The sequence below is a fragment of the Eublepharis macularius genome, chromosome 9 (assembly GCF_028583425.1).
Source record: "Eublepharis macularius isolate TG4126 chromosome 9, MPM_Emac_v1.0, whole genome shotgun sequence".
In the NCBI taxonomy this organism is placed as follows: domain Eukaryota; kingdom Metazoa; phylum Chordata; class Lepidosauria; order Squamata; family Eublepharidae; genus Eublepharis; species Eublepharis macularius.
In genome coordinates, this window is record NC_072798.1 from 23,323,073 (window position 1) to 23,337,370 (window position 14,298).

The 14,298-nt window shown below is 43.4% G+C and overlaps 1 protein-coding gene across 1 annotated transcript in view; it reads right to left on the reverse strand.

Annotated features, from left to right (window-relative positions):
- The window catches only part of TMTC1 (transmembrane O-mannosyltransferase targeting cadherins 1), a 178,159-nt gene that overhangs the window by 147,156 nt on the left and 16,705 nt on the right, over window positions 1-14,298 (reverse strand). Inside the window, exons 3-5 of the mRNA XM_054989117.1 lie at window positions 10,555-10,628; window positions 7,794-7,970; window positions 3,826-4,035 (exon numbers count right to left, since the gene is read on the reverse strand). Coding sequence (XP_054845092.1) covers window positions 3,826-4,035; window positions 7,794-7,970; window positions 10,555-10,628 — 461 coding nt within the window. The remainder of the gene's footprint in view (window positions 1-3,825; window positions 4,036-7,793; window positions 7,971-10,554; window positions 10,629-14,298) is intronic.

The following is a 14,298-nucleotide window of genomic DNA, read 5'->3' on the forward strand; positions in this document are numbered from 1 at the left end:
ACAAGTTGGTGATTCCCTTCCATTCCTGCACCTGTAGAACCCAGATCAGACTGCGACTACAGGCCACGTGGGGAAAGGCCTTGCCCTCCGAACCACTTTCCCAACCTGAAACAGTCCAAAGAAGGCACCATTAAGCCTACTGAGGAAACACTTGTGGGTTTCCCCAACGGTCCAGCTGCCCTCCCATGTCAAGTCATGAAAACTGCAGGGGAGCGGAGGCAGATGCTCCAACTTTTCCTACAACTGAACGCTCTCTGAAGCAAGAAGAAAGGAACCACCACCTGGTTTCTATCTAGAGGGAAAGAAAATCAAACACTCCTGAAATCCTATTTGTTCCTATTTATAAACATTGGAAAATGTCAAGCTTGGGGAACCATGATTTTAAAAGAAAGTGTTAAACAAATAAATTTAAGGTAACTTCTTTGCTAGACGCAATAGGCAGGAACATATTACTAGCATCATGTTAAATTAAATGTCAAGGAGGAGAAGCCAGTGCACTCGCCATGCTGTGAAGAACTTAACTACTAAATGATAATTGGAGGGTTGTAAAAAAAAGAAGAGATTTGTAAAGGCACAAAATGGTAGTTAAACTACCTGGTGCTGCCTTTTAATTCCCATCAAAAAGTCGTGCTTCCATACACCATTTAACTACAGAGCAGCTCTCCTATAAAGCTGTCAGTCTTCTTCAGTATGCTGAACGACTTCCTTTTATTTTTGTAAAATAAAGCACTTGAATTGAAAACCAGGTTATATAACTAAGTGCGTTTAAAAGCCCTGCACAAAATGACTGGAGAGCAGAACTAACCAGAGCATAGGACTTGATGCTAGGACAGCCTCAAGGCCTCTATGGTGCTGCTCGCTTTTCACATTAAGGACTTTTTTTAATGTGGGAAAACTTTCACATGGGCAATTCCCCCACCTGCACCTGTACAGTCTTAGGAAGACCACACCACCTGCTTTGTCTGAATCTTTGAACAAATGCCAAGAGGCCTATTATGGTTGCAAACACCTCCACAGCTGCTCCCACATAACCCCAACAACATATATAACTTCTGCCCTGGGGGGCTGGCATTGCTGGCATATTATGCAACACTCGCACACAGCTGAACCACATGTCTGGAAGCAGACTCAAGAGGCATGGTTTGGTGCTTTGGATTGCATACTAGAAACTTTAAACTAGAAAACTAGCAAGGAAAAGAGCAACCCTTCTCAGGGAGTATTTTGTTGCTGTTGTGGAGCACGGCACATCCCCATTTTCACACACTGCAGCAACCTGAAGCAGTACATACCATGCAAAGCCTTACTGTTTGGTTCTGCTGACTGCATAAATAGACATTGGTGGAGTAATCTCAAAGGAACCACTCTGCTCAAGGCAACTAAAGCAGTCACAGATTATAAATTCTGGGATGGATCCTACCCCCTTCCTTCCATTCCACTGAGCAAAGTTCATTTATTAAAATATTTATATCCTACCTTTCCTTTTGGTGTAGGCTTGAAACCATCTTAGGAGCCTTCCTCCAATTTAAATGGCTCTTCCATTGGAGAAAGAGCCACTTCAATTGGAGAAATGCTCCCTGGAGAGTGATTGGATGATCTACCCATCTGATTCCAACCCCAAACAGGTGAGTGATAGTAACGTATTTTATATCATCATGAAAACACTTGTTAACACTTGACAACACAAATACAACTGTCAGGTCAGATTATACCTTTTTGGAACAAATTAAGAAATAGGACGCTCTTCAAAGCCAAATGGGACAACTAGGTTAGTAACATGTGGGGCATGAGAATAATGTAATGCTGCTTCTGCTATATAATCTTATGCTGGTGAACAGTACAGAACAGGTTTTATTTGGCACTGACATATTACTAGATTCTTATCTAGGCATCTGATCTAACTGGTTGCATCTGTTTGCGATGCCTCCAGCATGTCTATTTTGACTGAGGGTGTCTCCTTTTCCTGGAGTAAGAGTTTCTTTTTCGAAAATAAATTGCATAAATAACTATAAAGAGATCTTAACAATTTGAATACTGCAGTGCCTAGGTACTTAAAGACTATACTGATATACAGGAGACTGACTGCTGAAAACTTAAATTAATGCAGATACAGGTTTGTTTACATCACCCTGACCTGAAGCCCCTTTACCATAAAATGCCTCTGTAAAGTGGTGTCTACTTGTTGCAGCCATATTTGCCTTGTCTTATGTTTAGAGATGGGCACAAACCAGAAAAAAGTGAACTGTGAAGTTCATGGTTCGTCACATTTCACCAACCACAAACTTTCACAAACCTGCCTCGGTTCGTGAACTAGTTCATTTGGTTCGTGAAAACGTCACACCCAGGTCAGCAAATCGTCACTTCCAGGTCAGGAGGAGGTCACTTCCGGGCCAGCAGAAGGCCACTTCTGGGTCAGCAGAAGATCTGCAGGAAGTCCATCCCCTGTTGCCTAGGAAACTGATTGATTGGCACCAGGCTGTCTGCAATGACAAACCAAAAAACAAACCAAATGAACTAGCCTAAAGTTCGTGGTGGTTTGTCAGAAATGGGCTCTGACAAACCACCGGTTCACGAACCACGAACCAGCCCGGTTCATCATGAACTTGGGTTCATATTTAAGTTCATGCTCATCTCTACTTATGTTCCTTTAATCAATGCTGACTCTACAGACACAGTCCCACTCCACTTAAAGAATCACTAAGCTCATCAGCAAATGCATCAAGAAAAAGATCAGTCAACGACGGAAACATAATGTCAGGAAACAAGCATATCCAATTAGCAGCACTGTACCCTATTAAGGAAGGATTAAAAATGGATAACTACTAATCAAACTTATTTACAACTCAATCATCAGTTGAAGGATAGGAAATTTCATAAGCAAAGCACTTAAAATCATTTTTGTCCTATACTCTGATCCATCCCATCAGAGAAAATATTAGAGGGATGCATAGCACTCAATTCCTGTTCCCATTTGAAAGCTGCCATTTGTGTGACAAAACCATACTGGGGGGAGTTGTTGCTCCTCTCTCACTCTCACACTCACACACACACATGTCTAAGAGACAAGCCAATTTGGCATTCACCACTATCCAAATATCAAAATTCAACTGGAAACCAAATGTGTCAATGACACCTCATGGGAACATGGGAGGAAATGCAATCTACAAACGCAGGGATGCCCAACCGTGTTGAACCTGAGGGCACATTTGGAATTTCGAGAACAGGGAGTGGGCAGCACAATAAAATGGCTGCCATGAGTGGGAGCAGTCACACAATGGCTGGCTCATGGTCTAGGTCCAATCACAAAATGTTGGGAAGTTCATCAAGGTGATAAGAGGTTCTACGCCAAGCCTTTTCCTGTGATGGAGGCAGCTGTTGCTCCCTGTAGACAAAAATGAGGCATCCTGGGCTGTTCTGAAGCACCTCCTACTCCAACGAAGGGGAGGAAAACCAGGATTAGCTGGATGCTTCGCAGAAGAAACAGGTGGGCCCCAGGAAACACATCACAGGTGTCATGGTGCCTATGGCCACCACGTTGGAAAGCAATGCATTGAGCACTGACCTATGCAAATTTCACTGCTGCCCAGGCAACTCCCACCACAACAGGGGGAATAGCAGCAGAGTTTGTTGGTGCATAGAATTCTTAGGTTCCCATCACAAAGCTGCTTCTTTCCCATATTTCTTCCTTGAAATAAACTGGCTCATAAACTGGCTCATTTTCAAAAAAAAAATTGACACATGATGGATACTAAGCAACACTTCTCTTGCCAGCGCAGTAAAAGCAATTGTGTGTGTTACAAATTCCAAGCAAATGTTTGAATGAGATACCTAAATACGGCCCATGTAGCTTTGCGCAAGACAGAAGGGTTGCTGTGCTGCTGTTCCTCTGGCGACGCGGGATGGCAGGAGTTCCACGTCCCCTTGTGAGCCACACGGTGCTTTCCGTTTTCTCTGCTGGATGAAGGCAACTGCAAGGAAGCAGCATGGAGGGAAGCAGCGGGTTGCCGAGTAATCCTTTGATGCACCCCTCCGTTTTTGCTAATTAAACGTTAAGAGAAATATCAAAACCTTATATTAGAAGATGGATTTTCATTTCCTATTTATTCACACAGAGAGGAAACTAAAATGCTTATACTCGGCATTTATTTAGCATCAGCAAAGCGAGAAGCGGTATAAGAATGATCCCACACCAAAGGCCACAACCCAACTTATTTAAGCTAAGAGCAGGCTTTACAATTGTTCTCCGGGGCTGAAAACATGCAGGGAAGAGTTTAGGTATGCATATGCCTTTAAAGAACAAATGCTTCCAGACATCAGTTGAGACCAACACAGTCAGGTCTATTTCTACCGTCAAAAGGAAAACTGAAGCCTTTTATTCCAGCGTGCATTTAAGAAGGTTGAAGACGGCACTTAGGTTTTCCTGCTGCTTTAATGTGCCGGTTTGCTTTTTTCCCTTTAACTCCTTAACTAAATTTATATTGCACTTATTTCTTTAACGAAACCTATGCTAGCCACTGGGAGTTCATAAAATAAAACAGTCTATAAAAACAAAGATGTAAACAGTAAGAAACATGAAAAGAATCCTTGAAACAGAGAAGTACCCTGTTGAAGAAACATGTGGCCAATTTTTAAAAAAACAAGAGCTCATTGGGGATTTATTCTCATTTAGGATAGCTCGTTCAGCCTGCCTCCCAAATATCTTGCCAGTCTATATGGATTAGCACATTTTTATCTCATGCTTCCTCCAAGGAATTCAAGGCAGTAGGTATGGTTTTTCCCTTACCATCACAACAATCCTGTGAGGTAGGTCCAGATGAGCGAGACAGTGTGATTGGCTCAAGATGAACTTCATGGCTTAGCACCTAGTTTGACATTCTATCTACTATACCACACCGGCTTTCTGCAAGCAGATATCATACAAGGGGATCATCCCTATTCGATCATGTGGCTCGAGGGTGATCAATGCTCTACAATGGAATACTGCAAAGAAGGTAAAGTAATTCTAAATTCCTGGTAACTGCTAATCTGTTTTAGAGACACAACCTTCTAGCAGCCACAACTTCACCTCTGAAGACCAACCAAGAGCCTTCTAGTTTATTTCAATATCTCAACAGGGTCAGTGTTTACAAAGAAAATGGTAAGTGGCACACCAGAGCACATGCACATCTTTACATATACAGTTTTCAAAGCCTGTGTCACGTTCTTTGGACAGGAATTTGAAACCTTCTCCCTGGCAGTATGCAACTTATACATCAAAACGCCAATCTCCCCCTCTCCATGGTACTTAAAACTGCAAAAGGATAATACCCTTTGCAGCTTAAAAGGATGGTGGGGAACTGGACTTTGAGGACACACATCTGATGGTGTTTTATCCTCAGAAGTCAATTTCATCATAATTCCCAGGTTCTTTAAGCTAAAAGGGTCACCACAGCTCACAACTTTAAAGGATCCCATGGGGAGGAATACGTTTACTCAGGAGCCTTAGTTTGCCAGTGGGAGATGCTTCAGTTTAGGCCAAGAGGCTGCACGGACCAAGCTAGGCACATCCTGACTGGATCATAGATATGGCCAAGCTAGGCACATCCTGACCGGATCATAGATATGGCCAAGCTAGGCACATCCTGACTGGATCATAGATATGGCCAAGCTAGGCACATCCTGACTGGATCATAGATATGGCCAAGCTAGGCACATCCTGACTGGATCATAGATATGGCCAAGCTAGGCACATCCTGACTGGATCATCGATATGGCCAAGCTAGGCACATCCTGACTGGATCATCGATATGGCCAAGCTAGGCACATCCTGACTGGATCATAGATATGGCCAAGCTAGGCACATCCTGACTGGATCATAGATATGGCCAAGCTAGGCACATCCTGACCGGATCATAGATATGGCCAAGCTAGGCACATCCTGACTGGATCATAGATATGGCCAAGCTAGGCACATCCTGACCGGATCATAGATATGGAGAGTTTGCACCAAATGGCTCTTAGTTGCAAAATTGGAAGAGGAAGAGCCATTTTTAGGCTTGTATTTTACCACACCACTCACCAACATTTCTAGTTCTTCCTCCAGGAGGTTTGCCAACAAAAGTGGATCGTCCACTGGCAAAAGAGCTGCTTGTAGGCTGGGGAAAGGCTTCAAGCGTTTAGAGAGGAATAGCGGAATACAAGCCACAACGTTTATTGGTTTAGAGTTCACTCTTAGTAGACCTGGTTGTCTAAAGCTAATTGGTGCCTCGAATTGTTCACCAAGCAGCATTTCCTCCTTTCCTCGGATATTCTTTTAGTTGAGTTCCGCACACTGTCAGCTGCTAACCACTGTGTTTTATTGCTTCAGTAACATCATATAGCTGCCACATCTGGACAGTAGAGCTTCCAGAAATAAGGCTGCCTGGTTTAGGTGCGATGCATCTTTATATCTGTACTAACTTGTTATTGAGCAAGACTGTAGCAGTTTATGGCACTCAGTATTTTATGCCTGTACAACTTTCTCTTCCTTCTAAAAGAGAGATACTGGGTTACAATAGCAGCTATTTAGGCCAGGATTGAAAGGACTTTGTGGTTTGTGTCACTCGCCCAAGGGTGTTCAGGGGCTTCCCGCCCCCTCTCCCCGTACTACCTAGCATCTTATAATAAACAGCATCTAATATTACAAATGGTATGTGTGGAGCATCTTGTATTCAAAGAAAGCCAAATGTGAGGCAGGGGGGGGGGTGACCATGTCCAATCCCTTGGCTGATTCTCCTCTCATCACCTCCCATTTATGGCCCCCTTTAAGATACAAAGACAAGAGGAGGTTCTTGCCACCTTGTTCCTTGACTTCTTCTTGGTCTCTCTCCTGTAGCTTGTAGAGAAAGTCAGGGGCATGCAATCCGGCCTCTTACGAGGGCCAGCCCCATAAAGCTATGCAGGCCCAGTTGGATCTCCCAACCTCTCATAAGAGGAGGCAGCCTCACAAGAGGCCAGGAATGACATTGGCCACTCAGCTGACCTTCCCCTAGGCCCACTCCCTCTTCCCAAGGATCCGGCCAGTCATGGACACTTCTGACAGTCTTAAAGGGACCAAATTGCAGCACAGGTGTTGGGGTGGGTACAGCCTGATCCAGGAAGCAGCAATGGGGTAAGTTCAGGCCAGGAGGTTTCGTCACCTGGGGGAGGGGATCCTAATCCCAGACATTAAAAACATCTCACAAGGGAGAACAAAGCCCTCAGGTGCACATAAAAGCGAGCATGGGTTCCTGGCTTTACATTTCTAGCTCATCCTTTTCCTGCAGCTTGAGGATTCCTAGCAACATTCCTCGCTTTCCGTTGAAAGTTCTCTGCAATTCTTGCTTATTCAAAACATCCAACTCTTCTGTTTGAGATGGCTGTCAAACCATCTATCAGCATCGCCCTGAACAGTGTTAAACCCTTCTAGATCCACTGAAGTCAATGGCTTAGAATGACTCTGCTTAGATGGCACTATAAGTCGCTTGCCACAGCCTTATAAATAAAAGTCCATAAAAGTCACTAGCCCATCTGCCCTTGAATCTTGAGGACTAACGCAAGACAGCCACTAGCATTTGTAATGCCTCACTGACCAGACAATTATTACTCACCCCAGGTGACTACATGACTGGTTCTCCCCCCCCCCTTTTAAGACAATCAATATATCACAAAGTAACACATGTATATGTAGTCAGGTGGCTCAGCATCCACACTGGTGGTCTTGTCAATTCTGTGGATTCACTTGCAAGACCGATGACACCAAAATAAGAGAACTGGAAAGAAAAATGTTTTTCACTTACAATCTGAGTCTGTTTTGGGAAAGCAGGAAGCCATCATACACCAAGCAGACGCCGAACACCGTAATCCCCGTTTCCTTTACCAGCATTGCACAAGTCCCAAGAAATAAACTAAGCAGCAAGAAGAAGAGCGAGGCAGTCGGAGGGAAATGTTCCCCAACATAAAGCTGATCCACACTCCTGCAAGGAGAACCCAAGAAATAACTAAAAATAAACTCACTTGTTGTTTGTCTATTAAGCAGAGTTCCTTAGATTAGAAAGAAATCCTCAGTATAATAGTCGTTATCAAGACAGCTTACATCGTAAAATGGACTTAAAAACTTGCTTCTCTTATGGCAGACAGAAACAAGACCAAAAAAATATTAGTGACTGAGAAGAGAGAACACAGAAACTGTACGTGGGAAAAGATTGAGAAGTAACTTCCACAAACAGATCGGGAAGGGAAGGGCCAGCAGCAGGGGTCAACACCCTCAGGCAGCTGCCAAGGCACCAGGACAGGCTCATTACTGACATGTGGCCAGACCCTATGTCCCTAGGTTGTCAAGACAACCAAGCAATACTCCCTGCCTTCCAGCCCTCCAAGGGTGATTGCTCTCATCACCCACCCCTATAGTTTGGCAAGACGGGGGACTTTACCTGGTTGCCTCCACAACATGAGGTTGTGGGTGGGATACAGGGAACATCACCAGGAACATGGAGATGTCCCCTCCCAGTCCCCGTCTCACCTCCTCATTTGGACAAGGAGAATCTGGAAGCAAGGCCAAAGGGACACACTCCTCCGCCCACCCTCATACACTTTTGTTCCCCTTCAAGCACCTCTATCACCTTAGAAACAGCTGCCAAAACACAGAGACGCATTTTGAGATGCATGAAAATGTTCACAAAAATTTGGTTTGGCTCTAAAAGTAATTAATACACACAGTTCATGGGTTTTTTCACCCATTGTAATCTTGAAATATTTTCCACAGCTTTTACACATGAGATCAATCCATATTAAAGAATTTCCCCTCGTATACTGGGCAAGATTTAGAACCCTGTAAACAACTATTTCTGATGTAAAAAAGAAACTATTTTTGATGTAAAAAGAGAAAAGCTTTTATAGAGAAGTATGCATTCTGCAAGCTGTTAATCTTCACTGTAAAGTTGCCAGAAACCAAATATTTTTAAAGCATGAAAACTGTGATTCTTTACTTAACCTGTACAGAGACTTTGACAGACATTTCCACTCATTACAAGGCTTAGTTATTTATTTATCCACATCATAACCCTTAGTTCAATAGGATTAGGTTGTCCAGTATGGAGGCAGTTCAGACACAGATGAATCATATTCCCTGATGCAAAATTCTTTACTGGCCTAGACATTTCAGTGCACTTATGGGACCTTCCAGTTGCTGAACATTTGGCATTTAAGTGGATCTTTTTCCTAAACATGAAATCAGACTTGTAGTTTATTTACTACTTTGGTTAGTATGTCTTGCTTAATTACGCTTTTGTTACTTTGAATCTTGGATATTTCTTACCATTTTTCATTGCTGTTCTTCGTCGACTAGGGTTTAGTGGAAGACTGTTTTCTTATTTTATTGATGATTTGATGCTGTGGGATTTTTCTCTTTTTTGAAATATCCCATTTATATCTGGCCTTTCTTTCACCAAGAAGCCAAGCTCTTGGGCAGAGGCTCCCATTCAGGGACTGTCCAAACCCACACCTGTTTAGCTTTTGTATCTTTGTACCTTTCAGTGCTGTAAGCTTCACTGGGAATACCTCAGAACACAAAGTTGGGATATAATAAAGGTCTTCATAAATAAATAAAAATGGAGTTCCATTGATCCACAGGGCTTTCCCAATGCACTTAAACAGAAGTGAAAGCTCTGTGATGTACAGGCCGGCATGGGGCTGCTACCCTTCCCACACTCAGTGTAAACTGAGTGGAAGTCTGTATGTGCAAGAGCTTGGATTGCAGGTTCCAACTGTACAGGAGACGAACAGGGACAATTCCTGCACTCCTAGATTGTGTGGTGTGGCATCCATCAGAAGTGTCCTGAGAAAAAGCTAGTACTTTCTTGTCACCTCTCAAAAAAAATCACCAAGCATTGCTGTACTTTAAGGCTCATCTAAATATTATGCAAATACATAGAAGGAAAAAGTGCCCCGGACGACAGAGGTGACAAGCGTTTCCCTGACTGCTGTTTCTCCGTTCAACACCCCCAGCTGTTCTTCTCCCTGCCTCCCACATGATTCTAAATGTACTTTCCTTTGCATAAATGCATTTGTAACTCTACAGGGGGAAACATTTGAAGCAGAGTGGCACAGACTGGGAAAGGATTAGGCCCCATTCCCTGCTGTTTCTCCACTCTGTAGGATTCCCCTTCAGAAGTGTCTTCTCTTTTTGTTTTTTAAAAAGGCCACCGGGGTTCTAAATCCTGCAATATTTGTAATGAAAAATGGCACTGCCTGCAAGAGGAGCGCAGCACGAACACTGCCAAGGTATCGATGCAGGTGGCAACACAACGGGGATGCTGGCCTCATGTGGTTCAATGTGTGATAAGAGGATCCAATTCCCTTAATTTAATGCACATAGCTGAAAGGCTGCTCTTAGCTACCCTTCCCCACCCACTACAAAGAGAGAGGAGAAAGAAAAAGAAATAAGGTTACAGAGAGTGTTTTATGTAGGGTTTGGCAGTATAAAGCGGACCCTGCTAACTGCAATTTATTTGTTTTCCCCCTTTCAAAACAAGTATCCCAGCCATAAAACAAATACCGTACCTATTATAGGAGAGAAACGCCAACAGAAATAGGAGACTAGCCAAGACATCTGCTCTGCCTACTATACCCGTTACCTAAGAAGAGATGGAAACGTGTTACACATTAATAATTGAACAACAATGCTATATTAAAACGCTTTTAGCAATAATCAATTGCTTTTGTGTGGCATTGTTTTTGTCTCTCCTTAACATTTGCCAGATTCTATTTAAGGAAATTAGTATTTTACCAGAGAGTAAAAAATAATGTCATTGTGTTTTATGATTCTTTAAAACCAGTGATCCATCTAGCGTAGGGCTCTCCATCCATGTGAACAGTGTTTGGTATTTCCGTTGGGCTTGTAATATTTCTTCTTCCTCATCCAAGTTTCCAACATTTCACCCGATTTCCCCAGAATTCTCCACAGTCCTTAGTGCAACCAAGAAACAGAACCAACATAATGGCCAATAAAAAGAGTATAGAGGCCTCTCCCAATATTGCATCTTAGCACAGATAATACAGCCGTTTACTGCCCTTGGATGCGGAGGTTCCCTTGGCTAGTTGCCATTGATGGACCTCTCCCTCCATGAATCCGTTTCATCTCCTTTTAAAGCTATCCATACTAGCGGCCACCACTACATCCACTGGCAGTGAATTCTACAATTTAATTGCTCCCTGCTCGAAGTAGTAGTACTTCCTTTTTCACATTGCGAACAGCAATATCATATTAAATTATAGTAGAATAAACAACAAATTAGTCAGTTCAAATGAGACCTTCTGGCCAAGGGAGAGGCCCAAGATAGAAGCTATGTGTCTGTTTTTGGGGGGGGGGGGTGTTATGTGCCATCAAGTCACCTCCGACCTACAGCGACCCTATGAAGGAAAAGACCTCCAAAACGTCCTGTCATTAACAGACTCGCTCAGATCCTGCAAACTTGAGGACGTGGCTTCTTTTATTGAGTCAAGCCATCTCATTCTGGGTCTTCCTCTTTTCCTGCTGCCTTCCACTTTTACTAGCATTATTGACTTTTCCAGAGAATCTTGTCTTCTCATGATGTGACCAAAGTACGATAGCCTTAGTTTTGTCATTTTAGCTTCTAGGGAGGATTCAGGGTTGATTTGATCTAGAACCCACTTATTTGTCTTTTTGGCTATCCATGGTATCCACAAAACTTTCCCCCAACACCACATTTCAAATGAATTAATTTTCTCCCTGTCACCTTTCTTCACTGTCGTAATGGGGAATACCATAGTTTGGATTATCTTGAGCTTGGTTCCCAGAGAGACATCTTTATCTTTAAGGATCTTCTCTAGCTCCCTCACAGCTGCTCTTCCAAGTCTCAATCTTCTTATTTCTTCACTGCAGTCTCCCTTTTGCTTGATGATTGAGCCAAGGAACAGAAAACTTGAACAATTTCATTTTCCTCATTGTCAACTTTAAAATTGTGTATTTACTCAGTAGTCATTACTTTTGTCTTTTTGATGTTCAGCTGTAATTCTGCTTTGGCATTTTCTCTTTTAACCTTCATCAGTAGTCATTTCAAGTCTTCACTATTTTCTGCCAATAACGTAGTATCATCTGCATATCTCAAATTGTTAATGTTCCTTCCACCAATTTTCACTCCACCTTCCTCTAGAACTAATCCAACTTCACTTATGATATACTCTGCATAGAGGTTAAAGAGGTAGGGAGATAATATGCATCCTTGTCTGACACCTTTGCCAATTGGAAAACATTCTGTTTCCCCATATTCTGTCCTGTCAGTAGCCTTTTAGAATCATAGAGTTGAAAGGAACCTCCAGGATCATCTAGTCCAAACTCCTAGACAATATATTCACAACTACCTCCCCCCCCCACCGCCACATACACAGCCAGTGACCCCTGCTCCATGCCCAGAAGATGGCAAAACACTGTCAGGATCCCTAGCTAAACTGGCCTGGGGAAAATTGCTACCCGACCCCAAGGTGGCAACTGGCATTACCCTGGGCATGTAAGAAGGGGCCACTAGAACTAAGCAGTGATGTAACCCTTCTTGCCCTCCTTCTCATGATCTTGATATGTTCACAGAATCAGCATTACTCTTGCCCAGAGTACAAGCTGTGCATAAAAAAAAATCAGATGTTGTGGCACTCCCACTTCTTTTAAGACTTTCCATAGCTATTCATAATCCACACTGTCAAAAGCTTTGCTGTAATCTATAAAACACAGGACAGGCCCAAGATAGAAGCTATGCTAAATTTATGTTATATGCAGGGATGCAAAAACCAAGGATTCTTCAAAAGCCCAAACAACCCTGTTTACATGGTGAGTTAGAGCATGAGAAATGTACTGCTGGATGAAAAGTTAATCTGCTTCACCTTTTCTACTGCCATAGAAGCAATGATCACCCCTCCTATTATTTCGCCCCCAAGCACAAAGTTATCAAAGCACATTGTTTCTGAAAATCATGGTTCCCTACCTATCATGGCTAACATCCTGTCTTCTAGCATATAGTAAAACTGCAATTCATGCTGAAACCAAAAGTAGTAATGTGAACCAAAAGGGAAGAGCATACTCTATGCAAAAGTTACTTTGTTATTTATAGTCTGCTTTATTTACTTCATTTACATCCTGCCTTTCTCCACAATGGGATCCCAAATCAGCTTACATCACACCTCTCTTCTCCACTGTATCCTCACAACAGCCCTGTGAGGTAGGTTAAGCAGCGGGTGTGTGACTAGCTCAAGATCACTAAACAAGCTTCCATGACAAAGTAGGGATTCAAACCTGAGTCTTCATCCTAATCTGTCATTCTAACTAGGAGTGTGAGCTTTGGCTATCCGATTCAGGAAAAATGCCTGAATTGGACTCGTTCCGTAAAGATTCGGACACCCCAAATCAAAGGTTCCCGAAGCCAGTCGGGTCGCTTCGGGAAGCTTCAGGGCCTTTCCCGGACTTCAACTGGCCCACGGGGAAATCCTTCCCACTGTGGGCCAGTTGAAGTTTAAAAGCCTCCCTCCCACCACCCCACTTACCTGTGCCTTCCTGGCAGTGATGGAGGAGGCAGCACGGGCGGCAGAGGCACCGGCTCCAGCCTTCCCTGCTGCCCAGCTGGCTGCTGTGGCAGCAGAGGAGGCAGCGTGGGTGGCAGAAGTTCTGGCTCTGGTCTTCCCCGCCACCCAGCTGGTCTTTTTCCTGGCTCCACAGGCAGGTAAGTGGGGTGGGAGACAGCTTCCCCCCTCACTTCAGTATGCTCCAAATCTTTACAGAGCAAACCAAAGTGTATTGTCGAAGGCTTTCACAGCCGGAGAACGATGGTTGTTGTGGGTTTTCCACGCTGTATTGCCGTGGTCTTGGCATTGTAGTTCCTGATGTTTCGCCAGCAGCTGTGGCTTCTTCAGAGGTGTAGCACCAAAAGACAGAGGTCTCTCAGTGTCACAGTGATTTAAAAACCCAAATATTACAAATCATTCGGGGTATTACAAATCATGGGGGAAACCCAAATTTTTTCCCCATGCACACCCCTAATTCTAACCACTATGCTACACTGGTGCATACAATCTCAAGTACTGTTCTTGCTGAGAAAAGTACCTTTGGAAGGCTGCACAATTGGAAACACGGAAGCATAGCAAGATTGCTTAATCCTTTTCTTGTGCCAAAGATTATCAGCTTCTTCTCCCATGGAATTTTAAGTACAGGGAAACATGCATTTAAAATTCCACTGAGGAGGGACCTGCTGAAGAGAGAAATCTGGAACAAGAATACGGTGGGCAAGGAAAAGCATTAGC